Source organism: Lytechinus pictus, chromosome 11 (genome assembly GCF_037042905.1).
Source record: "Lytechinus pictus isolate F3 Inbred chromosome 11, Lp3.0, whole genome shotgun sequence".
Lineage (NCBI taxonomy): Eukaryota > Metazoa > Echinodermata > Echinoidea > Temnopleuroida > Toxopneustidae > Lytechinus > Lytechinus pictus.
The window spans coordinates 9,099,980-9,119,244 of NC_087255.1; the positions used below are offsets into that span (position 1 = coordinate 9,099,980).

At 37.4% G+C, this 19,265-nt stretch overlaps 1 protein-coding gene across 1 annotated transcript; it reads left to right on the forward strand.

The window, feature by feature from the left end:
- The first annotated feature begins 2,435 nt into the window (after positions 1–2,435).
- LOC135155978 (uncharacterized) lies at positions 2,436–9,049 on the forward strand. Its single transcript, XM_064106645.1, has 6 exons — positions 2,436–2,531; positions 3,677–4,701; positions 5,178–5,339; positions 5,531–5,695; positions 6,040–6,204; positions 6,637–9,049. Exons 2-6 carry the CDS (start codon positions 3,709–3,711, stop codon positions 6,817–6,819), a joined length of 1,668 nt encoding a protein of 555 aa, XP_063962715.1. The 5' UTR covers positions 2,436–2,531; positions 3,677–3,708; the 3' UTR covers positions 6,820–9,049.
- The last annotated feature ends 10,216 nt before the right edge of the window (positions 9,050–19,265 follow it).

The window sequence follows — 19,265 nt, forward strand, 5'->3', positions numbered from 1 at the left end:
GTTAGCCGAGAATGTCCACCGAAAGCGATGACGTCTTCACCCATTCAGTCATGTATGCTTTACCGCCTATGTCTGGTTTGAAGAAGCACTGCCCGTGACAAAATGGTGAGAATTTGGTTTTGCAACGGAAGTACAAGCGAGTTGACCAGTGAAATGTAGCCTTTTGTAAGCTTCATTTCATCAATCATCGCGATTATCGTATGTCAATGAAGTAAAAGACAGACGGAATGGAGAAAAGGGAAATTTCAACACCTTGTCCATTTAGCTCCGGAGATAGTGTAGTGCCATGCGTGGAGCTATTCATGCTTCATATCATGCCTACAAAACGTTAGTGATTGATCGTAGGGCAGAATGCAACAGCTGATTGCACTGGCTATAAAATCAAACTTTACGTTTTGTGTTCATGGGCCCACCTCGTGGTGCATTCTCGTGCACGTGGGAAAGTAACGTAATTGCGTTCGCTGATATCCCCATATCCTTGTCATTTTGTGAGTTGCAACCGCTTTCATGATTTCTCCCCTCAGCACAGCGAAAATTTTGCAACCATCTCTATTTCCCGCCAACAATGAAGCGCGCCGCCTACAGGCCGAGAAAAAAGAGGAACGTATTTTTTGCAATTGAGTGAAATGAATTTTGCAACAAGAGTGAAATGTTTTACGTAGCGAGAGGAATGGATTTTTACGTGAGGAATGAATTTTACGTACAGTCTAATACGGCAGCCGCCGTCGTATGTGTTATCCAACAAAAGTGAAAGGATTTGTTTTCTCTCAGATTTAAAATGTAACAAGTGAAAAAGAAACTAGATTTTAATTCGTCGTGCGGACGAATTAGGTGGTCGGTCGTAGATAAACAGACATAATTATTTATACAAATGAGTGGATATAAGTATGAAAGATAAATAGACAGACAGATAGACATACATATTTAAACAGATACGTATAAGAAAAATAGATAAATAGATAGATAGATCGATGGATGGAGAGATAAATGATAGGTGGGTTGATCAATAGAAGATAGATATATATTAATAAAAGGGATTAATATATAGATAGATATAAACAGATAAATAGGTATTAGATAGATAGACAGATAGACATTAGATAGATATTGATTGATGATAAAAAATACGATGAGGAGGATGATGCTGATGATTGATGGCAAATATGATGATGATGATAACGGTGATTATGATATTATATTTGATATACACATAGATTCAGAGACAGATAAATACATAGATACATACGCAGATAGATAAACAGATGGATAGATATATAGATAGAGAGAAAATAGATTGATATATTTATTGATAGATAGACAGATAGAATAACATCCCAGGTAACAATACAGCGTTGGACCAACGTTGGATCAACGTTGGGAAATTTTTTCCCAACGTTGCCTCAACGTTGGCAGGCCAACGTTGCATCATCGATAGAAGTGCACGCGCATACATCGTCAGACCAACAACATTTCCAACGTCAGTTCAACGTTGTCCAGCAACAATGTTTCAACGTTGTCTGGCAACGTTGATCCAATGTTGGCTAAATAGTCAAATACAACATTGCTACAACGTTGGTAAGCAACGTTGGATCATCGATAGAAGTGCACGTCCATACATCGTCAGACCAACAACATTTCCAACGTCAGTTCAACGTTGTCCACCATCAATGCTCCAACGTTGGTATAATGTCGGCTGAGTCATCAATAACAGCATTGCTGCAACGTTGATGGGCAACGTTGAAGCAGCGATGGACGTGCACTTGCATACATCGTCAGTCCAACTATGTTTACAACGTTGGTTCAACGCTGTCCAGCAACAATGCTCCAACGTTGTCTGGCAACATTGCTCCAACATTGTTACAACGTTGTCACAACGTTGCTCCAACATTGCTCCAACGTTATTCCAACGTATGACAGTAATTAACAAAACATTAATTGGTTTCAAGGTGAAGTCCACCATTACAACTCTTCACTCTAATCTTTATCATCATGTCTTATCCTATCCTAAAATCCTACATCCTAATCCTATATCCTATTCCTATCATCCTACACCTATCCACTGTATCCTGTCATTGACTCCTATATATAGAGCAACTTTGCTATACTTGGCAGAATACAGTTAATATCATTTTCCACACTTAACCTTGAATATTTCACTTAGAATAATATGTTTTGATTATAAATGATATGGTAATGGAGCCACATACTTTTCTGAAACTTTTCATGGCGGAAATATTGAATAAACATAAATACTCTAATTATTATAGCAATATTACCTAAAATTTTGGTCATTTACTGATGTAATGAATATTCATGAGTGCATAATCATTGTCCAGATGAGGCAGGTTTGCAGCGTACCCGCAGCGCGTGTCTTAATGAGCCGTCCGTGCGAACTTTATCTTCTGCATCCGGGAACTTTATTTAGTTCTCGGATGAGCGAGAAAACACGAAACTTCACGAGGAAAATGACAAGGCTTCGGATTTTGTAACACCACACTGCGCATGCGCAGATTGCCAGGAAGAATGGTGGGGTAAGTTGATCTCCAAAAATTTTGCTTTCGTTTGATATAAAATGTTAATATTTTACGGATTTTAAAAGGTTTCTTTGAAAACGATGAAATGTGATGAATTTTGAAACATTATTTTGACGGGAATTTGACAGTTTTTCTTCTTTCCGTGGACCTGACCCGTGCAAAAGAGTATATTTTTCCTCGTTTGTGAAGACGTACACAATGGAAGTGAAGTTCATAGAAAATATTTTTTAAATAAAGAGTCGTAAGTCAGAAACATGTTTTTGATGAGTTCAAAGTTGGACACAAATTTCGAAATTGACCGGAAGTCAACCTTATGAGTGGTACGTATGGCGGGAAATGTTTTTTTTCCGCGAGTGTGCTGCTTCGTGACCGTGAGAGAGTGTTCAGTCCCATATACGTATTTTTGTGTAAGAGTAGACGTACTCCCCTGGCCTGGCTGGGGCCTGGCTCTGCAATGAAAGTGTGTCGCGATGTCGTTGAGAATGAGTTCGAGCATGATTTATTCTAACTGTCACATAATATCTTAGTCTAATTTAACGATTAATAAGTTTGATCAAGAGTGGAAACTTCAAGTTTGTGTCAAAATATGGAGAAAAAAATCTTGAACTAGTTAAAACTAAAAGTTGAATTGAACGTAAAGCAAGTTGAACTTGAAGTTCATGAAGTTGATATGAATGATAAATTTCATGATCCTAACTGTTACTACTAGAAACTCTGTAAGGCTAAAGACATTGCTTAGAAGCACTAGAAATAGAATCATCTATCTACATTGTAATATTTGTAGATGTGATGTTGCTTCCAATTTCGTGCAAAATTCCAATTTACTCTGGTATTCTGAGTGGTAAATAATTTCTTTTGAGAAATGACTTAAAGCCTCCACAAATCATGTGGAGTTGATATTTCAAGCATGATATTGAAGTCACATTTATCGTTAGAATTGGCTTTTGTGAATTAAGAATATTTTATCTGTGTGAGTAAAATGCAGATTAGACCTTAATTAAATTGTGAGCCATTTTAAGTTTCTAACTTTTTTGTTATAAGAAAAAAACCCAAATCATAGGGTGTAGTTTTAGTAGGACACAACCATTCATGCTCATTACTTTTTACTCAGAACATTTTGTTTCTTTATATTTGTTTTACAGGTTTTTGCCCCTGGGTCAGGAGCAGCATTCCAATGGTCTCGCCTAGGAGAAAAATTGTGTGCTTCGGGGACTCGATACTAAGGAATTTAGAATGTAACCTTTTGACTTTGGACCCATCATATGATGTTCGTGTGCACGTGTATCCCGGAGCCAATATCAAGAGTTTAAAAAACAGTCTGAGAACTGACAATCCTTTTTTTGAATTTGGAACAGATTTTGTCATTCTACATGTGGGCACAAACAATTTAGAGTGCGGATTGTGGTCTCTTGACTGTCAACACTATTATGAATTGTATCAGACAGTGAAAGAAGTATTTCGGTCTGCAACTGTGATTTTCTCAAGCATTCTACCCCGTTGGGACCGACAAGATCTATATGAATTATCATTGATTTACAATGAAAACTTGAGAAACTTTGCAGTTAAGTTGAAGTGCTTGTTCTTCAATTGTTGTGAGGATTTCAATTATACTGATGATGCTTTCTCCCTAGATGGTTTACATTTAAATCATTTTGGAAAGTGTTTGTTCGCGAGTCGTCTCAATGAATACCTAACCAAATTGACCACTCCAAAACCCAATTCAGATTGTAACAGCCATCCAAGAATTCCGAAGGAATTAAAACTGATCTACCCTCCGCCTCGGAGACCAAAAAAGGAGGCAAAGAAATGGCAGGACACAGATTTGGACTTATACATCTACAAACGGAGAGAGAAATATGGATCACAGAGTACCTACACTAACAGTCGCAGAAAGAAGAAAAAACAGAGGAAAAGAGCGTCCATTACCGAATCTGAGGATGGATATTTCACCCCAAAGACGGTAGCTCGCAGTTCAAAATCTCCTTTCCTGCCTCCATGTGCATGCAAAATAACCTACCGCAACATCAAGGAGGGGAGAAATTTATATCAACCCTCATCATGTCCCCTTCCTGGCATCAGGAAACCGTATGTTGTACACAAAGTGAAAAGGGAGAGGTTTAGAAGAAGACAACGGTTGGCACAACGTAAAAGAAAAAGGAAAAGAAGGGTAAGGAATGCTTGTTTTACTTTTAAGTTAGAGATAATTTTTTAACTGTATCTTACACTTCAATTTTGCAAGAAATTTTTGACATTTTTTTGCTTCGTGTATGGTGCCATATATGAAAAGATGAGAATGAAACGTGCAAGGTTGAGAAAAAAACATGAAAAGAAAAATTTTAAACATAGTTTTCGGGTATCAATCATTGCTTTTTTTTTTGGTTTAGTTGCATGCTATCAACACTTTTTTTAGTTTGAAAGGAGTTTGACAATTAATGAAGTCTGATGTACATGGAGATGTAGCAGACCTTTTAGGGAGGAAAATGCAAGGGAACCTTATAAGAAAGCAACTACATGAGTATCATGCATCAACTAATTGTAACACGTGCAACTGAATGATAATTAATTTTTTATTTCTTTTATTCCATTCTTGTATTATCGTAATTTAATTTTCAATTACAATTGATTCAAAATTGCAAATGTTAGATGATGGCCAGCTACACTACGAGGGACCTTCTTCCGAGTGCAGTCAAGTCTCCCGGACCTTCTGCTGGAAAGGAGCCACCCTCGAGTTCCGGCGATCACGCTACTCCTCTCCCTGTGGCAACGGACCATCCCCCTGATTGCCGTGAGATCCTCCCTGAATCTGTAAGTCTTAGCTTTTTTCTTTATGTTTTTTTTTAAAGTAATTTAAACTGTTAAAGGAATATCCTTTTTGTTCTGGCCTCCCAGCACAATTTTGATTTCAGAAACTGATTCACATGCAATGTAAAAAAAAACCCTTTACCTTTGTAACCATTCTTTTTCTCACATTCTATTTTTTGTCTGGATACATGTAGATGGAGACAAGTAGCTTCACTACAAGGAACCTTCTTCAAAGTTCAGCCAAGCCTTCCGGACCTTCTGCTGAAAAAGAGCCACTCTCGAGTTCAGGCAATTGGGCTACTCCTCTCCCTGTGGCAACAGACCATCCCCCAGATTGCAGTGAGATTCCCGCGGAATCAGTAAGACTTCTTTGTTTAATTCTTGTATCTAGAATGATTGCATTGAACATTGATAAAGTGCTAACCCTTGATTTTATTAAAATATGTGTTAAACAGAATTCCATTTCCCAAAGTTATAAGCATTTTCACATGTACTCATCAGTATACTTGCTGATTTCCTTGAAATACCGGGTATGTGCCTTTTTCTAGAGAATTGGAATTCTAAAGAACATTGGAAATAAATCGTCTACATGTAATATGGACCTTATTCTTTTACTTGTATTTTATAGTGTTAAAAGTGATAAATCTTAAACACTGACGAAATTTTTTTATCATTTCTTTTCAATTCCAATTGAACCCTTAAGTTGGAAACTAGTTGCGTTTCGATGGACTGTAATTACATTGCAACTGGGTCTCCTGGCCAGTCACGTGGAAAAGAGTCGCTCACCAGATCAGATGATCATCCTCCACCAGTCCCATTCCCTACAGATCGACCCCCAGATATTCACCTTCACAAGTCATCTCATACCGTAAGATATACTTTTTAAATTTTTGTTTGATGTAAAAGGCAAGAAATTATACAAGAAGATTACCCTATAAGTGTACGTACAACTTGCTATTTCAAAATTCCTGACTGTTTTGGTGTTTGCGAAAGGTTACCTTTAGGAAATACTTGCAGCTCTAAGTGTATACATGCAACTTGATTCCAGATTAAAAATCCAATTGTTACATGTAGTAAAGTGGATTAGTGGTAGCATGTCTAATTGTACAGGATGCTTTTAATTCACTGATTTTTACCTTAAAAATATGTAGATGAAGGTATATATACCTTTGATTTTAATGTATCTTTCATGTGATTTAGATAACCAGATATAGTTGAGAATGATGAATTGTCAGTCATTCTCATTACATTGCAGTATGATTGCACTCCCCTTTATCCCCCCCCCCCTTTTAAAATTCAGATGGTGATCAAGGGCGTTTCTGTGAACAGCTGTCCGTCTCCTACCCAGTTTTCTGAAGTGACGCCACCCATGACCACCGTCAACATCCTTTCATCCATCGCCATCTCAAATCATCCTCCTGCTCTGACAGAAGAAGCCGTGTCTAAGCCTGCTCCAAGGAAAAACCAGACGCTGTTGGGGTGAGGAAAGAGCCGCCATGCAAAAAAGAACAGTGTGGTCCTTGCAAACTATGTAATAAAAAGTCTTCCATGAAATATTTCCATCTTGCAACAATGCAGTCTGAGCAGTTACAAATGATAATTGAACAGTCTTTCAGTGATGTAGAAAAAAGTGATTGCATTTGTAGTGCCTGTAGGTCAAAATATCAGAAAAAACTGAAGTCCTCTACTTACACCCCAGAAAAGACCAGAAAAAAAGATAGAGACCCTTGCTTTTTGTCACATTATATGCTATGCTCTGATTTGTCTGATAGAGATTGCAACTGTACTCTAGATTCCTTCAACTCTGCCTTTTCTCTTCAATGTCTCTTAATACCGACAACCATTCCATTATGTCTTAAACATCGTAGAGATTTATCTCGATATGAAGAATCGCAAAGTTTGTCTCACTGTTCAGTTTGTGAAGGATTAATTAGATCAAATGGGAAAAAATATTCATCATCGGTGTTAAGTGAAAATGATGTAAAAGAATTACACCAAATTAATGAAAACTTTTTTCCATCAAGTAATACTGTACTGTGTCAAGCTTGTTATAGCTATGCCAGGCGAAATTCCACACGGCCCTTAAAAACATCATTGGAAACTTTAGAAAAAAAGTATATTTTAGAGGCAAAGAATGAAAATGATGATTCTGATGATGGATTATTGAGAAATATCCTAAACACGGTGTACCTTCACATATGCACACTTTGCAAAAAAGATGGTGGTTTCTTGTTTTCTACTATTTATGAATACTTTGTTGGTAAAGTCAATGCTGCATGCAAAGAGCCAAGACAGCAACTCAGATTACAAAAAGGTCCTGTGTATCTAAAAGGAAGAATTCTTCATAATTTTGGAAATCTGTTGAACATTCATTCCGCTGCACGCAAAAAGGGCCTTTTTTTTTACTGTGCAGAATTGTCATCAGACGATATAATCAATGCATGGCACATGATACACGCTTCACTAAGGGCTTTGAAACGTGGGGAAGAGGATTATGACAAAGATGCATCTTCCAACACTTCTGGTCAAAATTTCCAGGTTGTTACTTCTGCCGATTGTGATATGTCTTTCAGAGAGACAGTTACTGAATGTAATGAATCACTTCGTAAACAAGGAAAGTCCATTACTGATAAGTTTCTTAAGAATCCTTTGTCTGTAAGAGACTTCGATATTGATAATGCATGTTCTATGTTTAGCCCATATGTATGGAATGTTGTATGCATGCTTACAGCCACACTTGATGAATTGTCCACTTTCAGGCAGTTGGATATAAAAGTACATGAAGAATGTATAAAATTCAAATCAGATGATACTCGAGCAGGGCGTAAAAGAAAACACAGGCGAATTGCTGCAGTATTTCTGCTTCAATTCATAATGAATGATGATAATTCATATCCTTTCCATATCATTATGGCCAATTACATAAAGAAACTCTCTCATTCATCAAAATTGCTAAAGATGCTAAATAATGTTGGTTTTTCATGTTCTGAGAGCACACTGGATCGCTTTTTACAGTATGCTCATGATAAGCGCATTGAGGCTGGCCCTCTCTCCGAATTGCAGCCTTCTGCATTTACCTTGGTGTCAATTGACAATGTGGATGTTTTGACCCCTTTTGCGGCTGTGCAAGTAGATAAAACAAGAAGCTGGCATGGAACCTCGATAATGGCCCAGCAGCCAAAACCCTTCACTGAAAATTTGCATAGCTTTGAGCTGCTTCAAACTATGGTTGATACTGATGATCTTGCGGGTAACAATACAAGTCCTGACACACAAAGTCCAAGTGACACTGATGAGAATTTTCCAGTTGTGCATAGGAAACCTTCTGTTAGGCGAAAGCTGGCACAGTATGGTTCCCTTGATATACCAGGCCCATCCTCTTTTACTCCGCCAGCATTTAAAACAGCAATAAGATCTCAGCTCAGTGCTGCCAGCTTTGAGTTGTCTGAAGTAGAGAAACTGTCTGAAACTGAAATTAATTACCAAATTTTGTTATATGCCATAGAACGTTATCATTACATTGTAAGTGATACCCCTGTCGTGATACCCAGTCTTAAATGTAAGCTTGCACTAGAAAATGAGAAGTATGTTGAAAAATCTGGTTTTTCATATATGTACATCCTTAATGAAAAAGCAGACTGTCCAGCTACACTAAAACGTTCTCTTGGACTCTTATATGATGCATTTGATGTTAATAAAAAGATCAATCACTTAGTTGTAGCTGGTGATGGTGCCACTGTTCGTTTGCTGTTAAATTTAAAAGCAGAATATGGGGAATCACTTGACTGGATGATACCTTATCTCGGCGACTGGCATATTTTAAAAAATTTTCAAGAAGTTCTTATGAAAATTTTTTGGGATGCTGGGCTTAAGGAAATTGCAAAACGAACCCACAAACAAATGACTCTGAATAGTCTTGGAAATTGTTCAAATTTTAAGAGAACACACAAATTCATTTTACAAGTTTATGAAGCCATTTTGATGTTTCAGTTTCAATGTTTTTTAAATCATCGGGATCATGATTCTCAGTTCAATACAGAACAGTTTTTGCAAGAAGTTGGAAAGCTTGTTTCCACTCTGGAGTATGAGGAGGGTAATTTCAAAGGTACTGAAGAGTTCTTACAAAGACAGGAAGAATTCTCCATTCAGTATTTACATCCACTACAAAGTGAATATGACAAGTTTTGTGAGGATATGTGTGACAAGTTTGAGTCATTTAAATTCTGGGATCAGTTTCTGAAAAAGGACTGTGCATGTTATATTCACCTTTGGGTTGCTATTAGATCTGGAAACTGGGACTTGCGGAACGCAGCGCTAAAAACAATGTCACCTCTATTTAATGCCTTTGACAGGCAAAACTATTCATATCTTATTCCTGTTCATATTCGTATGCTACATACACTGCCAGAGTACATAGTAGATCATTTCAGGAATGGTGCATTTGTAAGTAGCATATCAGGTGCAAATTTTTCGAAGGTAGCTCCCGATGAAGCACATGAAATGACGATCAATCGCGATTGCAAAATGTCTTTTTCACATCATTTACCTCTACATGTTGAAAAAACATGTGCCACACTACAGTGTCAAGCTCAGTTGGTGACACAACTAGAGGAAAATATAGGCATTTCAAGAAAAGGTGATCTACAAGAGGGATTTCAGAAATCAGTCATCCACTGTGAATTTGTTAATGTTAAAAGTTATTTTGAGGTGGTATGTAAGACGTCCATGTTCAGTCCTGATCAACCAGTTACATTGTTTCAGGTTTTCACCAATGTGCCCGCTACTCCAGTCCAACAAAAATCTCTTATGAGTTACAGACGATTAGGTGAAGAGGCTTATCTTGCATTTTGTAATGTACAGCTCTTACATGATACTTCTGTTAAAAGGCCAGTAAATCGGAAATTTAAATTGAGGACATTTTCAAAGGAGAAAATTAAAGCTAGGAAAGTAACTGATTTAGAAAAAGAAAAGCGTTTAATTACACTTTGCTACAAGCGAACATTAGCTTTCTCTGAAGAGCAACAGATGCCAGTTTCAAAACTTTGTCAGTTTAGTGAAGCTCCAAGAGCTATATGTTCACCAAGTGGCCTTCCTAACAAAGGGGCCAAATCTGTTATTTATGACCATTTCGATAAACGCTATACATCAGACTACAAAATAATAAGTAATGTTATTTCATTTGATAATTCTGATGCCTGTACCTGTATTATAATAGAGGGTATGAACATCATTTACACCTCACCATTGAGACACTTGAAAGTCTTTGAAGAATATGCACAATTTTTGATGAGAAGATGGATTCAATCATACTTCCGTAGAGGCTATAAAGAAGTTCGAATATTGTTTGATCAGCATGCAACTCAAGGCTTGTCTCCAAAAGGAATAGAGAGAAGTAGGCGAGATAACTTACCTGAAAATGATTCTGGTAGTATTTTTGAATGTATCGATGACAATGTACTATTGCCAAGCAACTGGATGAACTTTCTGAAAGTACGCAAAAATAAGCATGCACTTTGCCGATATTTATCAAGAAAGTTTACTGAATGTGCACAAAGTTTTTTTCACAATAATGATCAGGTTTTTATAACATCTGGTGGCTTTCATGTTGGAGAGGTGGGAAATTATGATTGGACTGGTGTGATTGTTACCTCAGAAGGAAGAAAATTGCATGACCTTGTACATAATCATGAGGAAACAGACTCGCAGATTTGGCTTCATGTGTTCAGTACGCTTTGCAGAAATGTTCATATATATTCAATCGATCGTGATATTGGTATGATCGGGCTTCCACTTAATTTACTTGAAAAAGAAGTAATTGTGCAATTTCGTGCTAGACTGGGTAATGAAAAATATCTTCATCTTTGTGCGCTGCAATCAGCAATTTTAAAAGACTCAGATTTAGCGCAGATGGTAAGCAAAGACATCAATGTCACAAAGTGCCTTCAAGTACTGTACATCTGCAGTGGGTGTGATTTTGTTTCATACTTTTCTCACTTAGGGAAGGGTGTTTTTTTCAAAGTTTTTTTCCAGTATGCTGCATTTATATCAGGAGACCTAACACCGGCTTCCCCTGGTCACCTCTCACATACCCAACTGAATGTTGACTCAGATTCGGGGTTGCTATCTTTCTATCGGCTCATTTTATGTGTTTATTTCAATGCGAATAGGTCTTGTTTGCATAACTTCAGTTCACCTGTAGAACTTTTCAATAGTATTGAATCAAATTCGATAGAAAAACATCATTCAAAAGCTCTTGATATTGTCCGCAGAGCTTCATGGAAAGGGGTGTATGAAGACGAGCTGATGCCCTCAGATAAAGCCCTTCAATTACACTGGTTGCGTACTTGTTGGGTTAGTACTGTATGGGAAAAGGTTATACATAACAATTTCATGTACCCTGATATAGAAGAGTATGGTTTTACAGTAAGGCGCGAAAATGGAGAAGAGGTAGTTGGTGTTGAGTGGGACTCGGCTGAAAATGTTCAAAGAATTAAAGAGAATGTTATTTATCTCACTCGTGGATGTGCATGCTCAAAGAGCAAATGCAAAAACAAACAGTGTAAATGCAAAAAACAAAATAACTTTTGTGGTCCAGGCTGTCGATGTAAAGGTTGTGAAAATCTTTCAAATGTTCGACAAACTCAGAATCCAGCAAGTCAAGCTGATACATGTTTATATGATGATGAAGATGATGATTATTATGAAGATATGGATTGGGAGCATAGAGAAGATGAAACTCAGAATCCAGCCATTCAAGCTGATACATGTTTATATGATGATGATGATGATGATGATGATGAAGATGATTGTTCTGAAGGTGTAGATGGGGAGGATAGAGAAGATGAAACTCAGAGAAATGGAAAAACATTTGATATTGATATTAATATCAACAGTGAAGATGATATGAGTGATTTCGATGAGCAAGGGACAAGTTCCTTTCTTTTTACTACTGACAATGGAAATAACTTTCCATCAGACTTTCTTAGTTTGGAATCAGATGACTCAGACTGAGTCAATATGTGGACTGGACATTCCTCTATGTTCCTTGTAGTTCTCTTTTGCTGATTCCGGCTGTTTTTACTTTTATGGTACTCGGTTGATAGTTATGTTCAATGCCATTTTGTTTTTCATTGGAATTTAGGTTTGCATCTTGCCATGTGCAACTCATTCTGCAGAACAGTATTTTTTTTTCAATTGTACATATTGAAAATGTGCTGCTTATATTTTCTTGCCTATATCGTATATCTAAAGATGCAAGAGGTTTCGTTTCAACACAAACATAGATAAAAGTTGAGTGTTGAAATGCTATCATAAGTATTCCTTATGTATTTAAATGTACTGCATCTGTGGGGAGTACAACTTGTAAATACAAACATGTATGTTTATATTATTAAAAGATTTATTCAGCTGCTTAGTTTTACAGTATAAGTGTAAGCTTGCCATCTGAATTTGAAATGTGTGCTTTTAAATGTCTTGCCTGTGTAAACTTCAGGGATGTTATTCTTTATTTTGTTGATGCCTTTTTTATTTTTGTAAATATTATTGTACACATATAGAAAATTGACTTGACTTGAAGAAAAAAGTTTGCCATTCATGATGACATTATATTAAGATGTATGTACATACATATTTTACATGTGATGAGACTGATATTATTTATACCTCAGAGTAATGATTCTAACAGAATGTTAGCTGCATGAAGTTATAAATCTTTTTCCTACACTTCGTGGCGATCTATATATTCAACTTTTAGCTTATGAGAATATATAGTAACATGTACATTTGTTATGCAACGCCTTTCATTATCATCCATTCATTGTAATATTGTAATGAATGCAGAGTCGCTGAACAATTTGCCATTACATGTCTGCAGTCTGCATATGGATGGATACAATGTATTAGGATATTATCATTATTGCATTTCATCACTTCCATGATACCTTATTGTTGCTTATACATTCCAGAAGTAAGAAGACTAGTCAATGTATTCCTTGATCACATGCTTTACCAAAGATTTGACTTGCCAATAATTTAAGTGTGTGCTGTGAAAGTCCTGCCTGGGGAGCGTTTCATCAACATTTTTGTCCGACAATTTGTCAGATCTGAGACAACTTTCCTTGATTTTGATTGGCCGAGAAGCACTGTAACTCTGGTAACTGTCGGATAAAATGGGACTTGTCGGATAAAACAAATAAGTTCTTTCATGAACGCTCCCCTGGTACCTACTCGATGTTTCCATCAATCAGAATTTGCATACAACATGAAACTAAATTTTTCACATTTTATACCAAAAATAGATGTATGTTATCATAAATAAACATGTTTTTCATGCATAAGTTTTTACTGTATTATGAAAACACATAATGCATTACAGGGTAATTGTAAAAAGTATTCTCTTTTCCTTTCGTCTTTCAACAACTGACTTTCAATGATATCCCAGTTTCTCAGAATTTAACCATGCATAAACTTAAAGGGGTACATGTAGTTACATGCCTTGTATTTATTTAGTTTGATCAAGTTTTATAAGAAAGCATATATTTTTGTGCATATAAAAAAAGTGTTAAAGTATTTTCATTCTTTCAGATGATGTGCAAAAAAAAGAAGTTTGTCTTAAAAAAAAAGTGATTGAAAAAACAAGACTTATTTGACATAAAAAATGTTATTTGAGTAAATTTGTCTTTATTGTGTGTGTGCTAAAAGATAACTGTAAGGGTAAATGCATGACTTAGTGTAATTTGTGTTGAATCAGATTGATTGATCTTTTTTTATGCATCTGATTAATAACTTTCAAAAATATACCCAGCCCCCCCCCCCCAAAAAAAAAAAAAAAAAAAATCTTCAAAATCAAGCGGAAGAAATAAACTGTTTCAGTGCTGGTCCTCTGTGTATCTGACTTTGGGGGTCCACTCACCTACATGATGCAGAAGTTATCTTCATTTAGAAAAATATTTTTTTAATGAATTGAACAAATTCTGGGAAAAATATTCCTGAACAACAAATATCACTTTCATACATGTAAAAGTTCATACCTAGATCTATAAACATACAAATGAACTTCAACATAAGAGACATCCATCCATCCCATATCGAGAATAATATTACTGGGAGACAAGAAAATCGCATCAATGAGCAACAGGAACCGGGGGAGGGGGGGGGGGGGTCATTTGGTTTGGACGGGGGTGTGCGGCTGGGGCTGAAGGTTCAAAACACATACCCATATATACGGGTCATTTTGGCTAAAAAGGTATCCATAATTGGGGATGTATTAAAATTTGACAAGCAAAAAAAAGGAAGGTTATCACCCTAAATTGGAAGAGAATATGGACCCATGTTTAAGGCCAGTATCCAAAAAATGGGGGCCATGGACCCATGTTTAGGGCTAGTATCTAAAAATTGGGGCCATGTTTAAGGATTTTCCAGCATAAAACCATACCCCATGTTTAGGGATTTCTTCTTAAAAAGCGACCCAATCCAGCCGTATCCCCCCCCCCCCGCGCCCCGGAACGAGAAGAGGAAGTGAACTGCACGAGTTTGCAATTACAGCACAAAAGCAAGTATGTGGGACAAGCTTAAAATCGAGATCTTCAACGAGACTATTCGCCCATTTAGTGACATTTTTTTTTTAATGGAGCAGAGTGGGGATCTTTATTAAGTTTGATATTAATATTAGAATTCTTTTTGGTCGCTTTTTACGATGAAATATACGAAAATCAATAATCTTTTTCAGCCATTAGCAGGGCATAAAAGTTCATTCAACCCCGACCGTACGTGCCAGCCAATCAGAATGCTCGCTTACACGAGACGGGTCCGTGTGAGAAAATGGACGATCTTGCTCGACGAACGAATTTGCATTGTGGTATTCTCTCTTTGTACTCGACCCGTGCATGAAATTAATTGATGACAAACTATCATAAATCGGTAGGAAAGATATTAAGGATTCAGAAAATATCAAAATATTGTAGATTCGTGACATATATGATGGTTTGTGGGCAGCCTGAACTTTCGGTTTGATTTCTGTTCCACAACTTATAATTCTCGCATTTACTGAATAGCGTTGTTGCAATAATTTTGAAATAAAATTTACTTCATGAGAAAGAGCGATTTCTGCTCTTTATGTTGATATATAATTTGTTTGGGTTTTGTCCTGCGAGTGACTGTGATCACTTGTTAAAAGGCAGATAGCAGTAGCTCATTACGTATTCATAACCGCGTTTTGTGTGCATACGTGCACGATAAATACGAGCGGTTTTCGCGGTGCTGCGGGTACGCTATTTGGCAGCGTTGGTCCAATGTTGGTCCAACGTTGGGTGACGTTGATCCAACGTTGGTATAATGTTGGTCCAATGTTGATGGAAAGTTGATTCAACTTTAGTCCAATGTTAGCGTAAACGTTGATTCAATGTTTGTCTAATATCGGTTAAATGTTGTTGTAATGTTGATTCTTTGTTGGTCTAATTTTAAACAAATCCAACGATGCACCATCTCCATCAAACAGTTTTCAACACTGTGCCATCATCATCTGTAACCTGTTCATGATTCTATCAAAAAACATTACAACTATTATTACAGCTATTTATTTCTTTTCATTCTTTCTGTTACAAGTCTCTACACATAATTAAGAGGAATCAAGAGAATTACGTGTGATATTTATTTATCACAAAAACTCACATGTGTAATTGCAGTCTCTCAGTATTTACAAAATCTAAAAGGGAGGTCGCGTAACTTGGCCTCACTCAGAGTAACGTAACTACTGCCTACTGTAACTAAAGAGTGCCTCTTTTTTATTAAGATAGAAGTCAACTGATATCTCAATATGCATGGCCATGGCCCAGTCTCGCTCGTGCTATAACTATTAAATGATATTTCAGCGTCAAGTGTAGCATGCCTCACATAGCAACTACAGGTTTGACTGCAGTTGGAAAACACTCGGTCCATGCTAGGCCAGGCAGGACCGACCAGGTCAATTCAAGGCAGCGTATAATAAATAAGGCAGGAATGCCAGGTAGCAAGTCATTGGGTGATTTCAAGTACGGTGTACGGTGTTGAGAGCGTGAAAGGGCTGCTGAACTGAGCTCCAACACCAAGCGTAATATTATTTTTCATTGAAATGTATTAAAACTCTAATGATTTGCTCTCATCTTAAATGTAAAAGATAATTTACGGAGATGGTTCGTCGTGTTCGCCCCCTGTTCGTGAGCTACAGTTCATCAACACCAACACTGAACTTTAAATCACGATTCTCCCAATCCCTGGGGGCCGGTGTTGCTGAATGGGGAAATTGCTTGTAGATCATCAACACCATGCAGCCACAGTGCAGTGTTGGGTTCAGCAGATGACAATCAACACCAGCCTTCAACACAAACTGCCGGAAATACACCATATTTTCCAAGGTCAATCTCAACACCAGCCTGATTCAAGTACGGTGTTGTCACAAGACTCACAACTCCAACACCAGATTTCAACACTGTACTTGAAATTATTGAAATCACCCAATGACTGTTGCCTTGCCCTTGGTATCGCATACTCGTTCCCACTCACACGTATTGCGAGGTTAGTATTATATTAGTCACTCACACAAGCTAATTACGAGGTTAGTTAGTATGTTATACTGTGCAGTGACTGGTGTTAAGTACTACTTTACTACTACTTACACGAATATAGTAGCGTCGGACTGTACGCGCACAGAAGCTGACTCCGGGATCTTTCGGAGGGGATCAATGGTTGCAGTTACCGATTATCTGCAAGTGCAAAGAAAATTCCACTGTAGATTGTAGGTCCTAAATATGCAGCTTATAAGTACTGTTCCAGATCACTAGATATTCTGGAATTCAATTGTCTATATCCACTATCCAGTCCAAATTCTACCAGATTCTTCAAGTTCAAAATTGAAGGAAGCAGCCTACACAGACATGACAGAAGGAGTCCGACGTCGAGACTAATTCTGCGCATCAGAATAGTATGGTATTTTAAAATAGGCACATTTGATGCTTGTATTTCCTTCTTCAATTTCTTCTAGTTATGTGACGGTAGGCCTATGAATTATCTCGTACTTACTGTGAAAGGCCGAGCCAGCTGCAAAGGACGAGGGCGTTTCTGGAAATTCTGGTCTTGAACTACATTTTTTTTCTTGTTTTTCTCCTTTATTTTCTATATCAATCGACACATTTTCATCCCCCGGTGCATGCAGCCTCTCTATTCTACCCCATCTTATTTTTGTTTTCCCCTTAGACTTAGTTTTAGTTCCTCTTTCCCTTCCCATTATTTTCCTTCTCTCTCGATTTATTTTCCCCTTATTGCTGGGGGATACCAAGGGTGACATGGATAGACAAGCAAACTTACTTGATCGACCCCCCCCCTTGGCCCCATTAATAATTATGCGAGTAGTCGTCTGTATATCATTATCAATTCTCCAATGAACCAGTTTCTAACGTTCTCAAAACTGTGTATATTATGCCGGGATATTATGTTGACTGTCAAACAAATATCCAACAAACTATAGTTTCCAACATTGTGTCAATGTTAACTGTCAACAACTCTCCAATAAACTATTCCAATTACGCTGTCCACGTATTGTCCGTTGTTCAACAACTCTCCGTCAAACTAGTTTCCACTCCTTTGTCAACGTTGTGCCATTGTCGACTGTCCAACAAATCTCCAAGAAAATAGTTTCCAACGTTGTTCCTTTGTCGGTTGTTCAGCAACTCTCCATCGAACTAGTTTCCGACGTAGTCAACGCTGTGCCTTTGTTGGCTGTTCAACACCTATCCAATCAAACACGCGTTTCCAACGTTGTGACCAGTGGCGTACCGTGGGTCACGGCATTGGGGGGGCACCAGCAAAAATTTTGAGTCACTCAGTGAGCGCGCGAAGCGCGCTCAGTTGCCACGTATAGTGACCTAACATACATTTTAAGGACAATGCCATTAAACATATATATATCTCACTAATTAAATAATGCGAGCGCGAAGCGCGAGCTTAAAACTTTTGTTATTCATACCTAAAAAGGGACATTGTAAGCAAAATTTTGTTATCATGATACATGCCGGTCTTGCTAAACAAACAACGCGAGCGCGAAGCGCGAGCTGAAATTTTTGTATATATTGACCCCAAACAGGCATATTTTAAGGACTACTTTTTGTTAAGGAATCCATTAAGAGTATACATATCTCACCATAGTCACCTAATCGAGTGCCATGCGCTTGCCGATTTTGTTAGAATAAACACATGAATTACTTTTTGTAGTCATTGTAATCATGATTACTATATTCATCTCACAAATCAAATATTGCGAGTGCGAAGCGCGAGCTGAAAATTTAGGAAATTCAGACCTGAAGAGGGAGATTCTAAGGCTTGTTTGTAAGAATTCACTAAGACCATACATATTTAACTAACCAAATGATGCGAGCGCGAAGCGCGAGATGAAAATTTTTGATATTCAGATCAGAAAAAAGGACATTTTTAGGACTGATATTAGGAATTCATGAAGATCAGACATATCTCACCAATCCTCTATTGCGAACGTGAGCACGGACAGGAAATGTTTTATATGAAGACCTTAGAATAGGGCAATCGCTTTAAGTTGTCATGAAAAAAAAGCATATGTCACGACATAAAACAATAATAACTCGAAGTGCGAGGAAATATATTTGGTGTATATTGACTTGAAAATGGAAGTTTTTAGCACCACAGGATTATATATCTCGTCAGTGGCGTACCGTGGATCACGGCATTGGGGGCACCAGCAAAGAAATTGAGTCATTTACTGGGCGCGCGAAGCACGCTCAATTGCCAGGTATACTGACGTAATAGAAACATTTTAAGGACTGTGTCATTAAACAGATATGTATCTCACTGATTAAATAATGTGAGCGCGAAGCGCAAGCTGAAAATTTTTGACATTCAGACCTAAAAAGGGGATATAAGCAATTT

What these genes read in the sequence shown, in the direction of transcription:
- LOC135155978 (XM_064106645.1), top strand. Translation starts at nt 3,709, where the DNA reads ATGGTCTCGCCTAGGAGAAAAATTGTGTGCTTCGGGGACTCGATACTA. An exon ending in GTGAGATCCTCCCTGAATCT is followed by an intron (nt 5,340 to 5,530) that starts GTAAGTCTTAGC and finishes GGATACATGTAG; the next exon opens with ATGGAGACAAGTAGCTTCAC. An exon ending in TTCACAAGTCATCTCATACC is followed by an intron (nt 6,205 to 6,636) that starts GTAAGATATACT and finishes TTTAAAATTCAG; the next exon opens with ATGGTGATCAAGGGCGTTTC.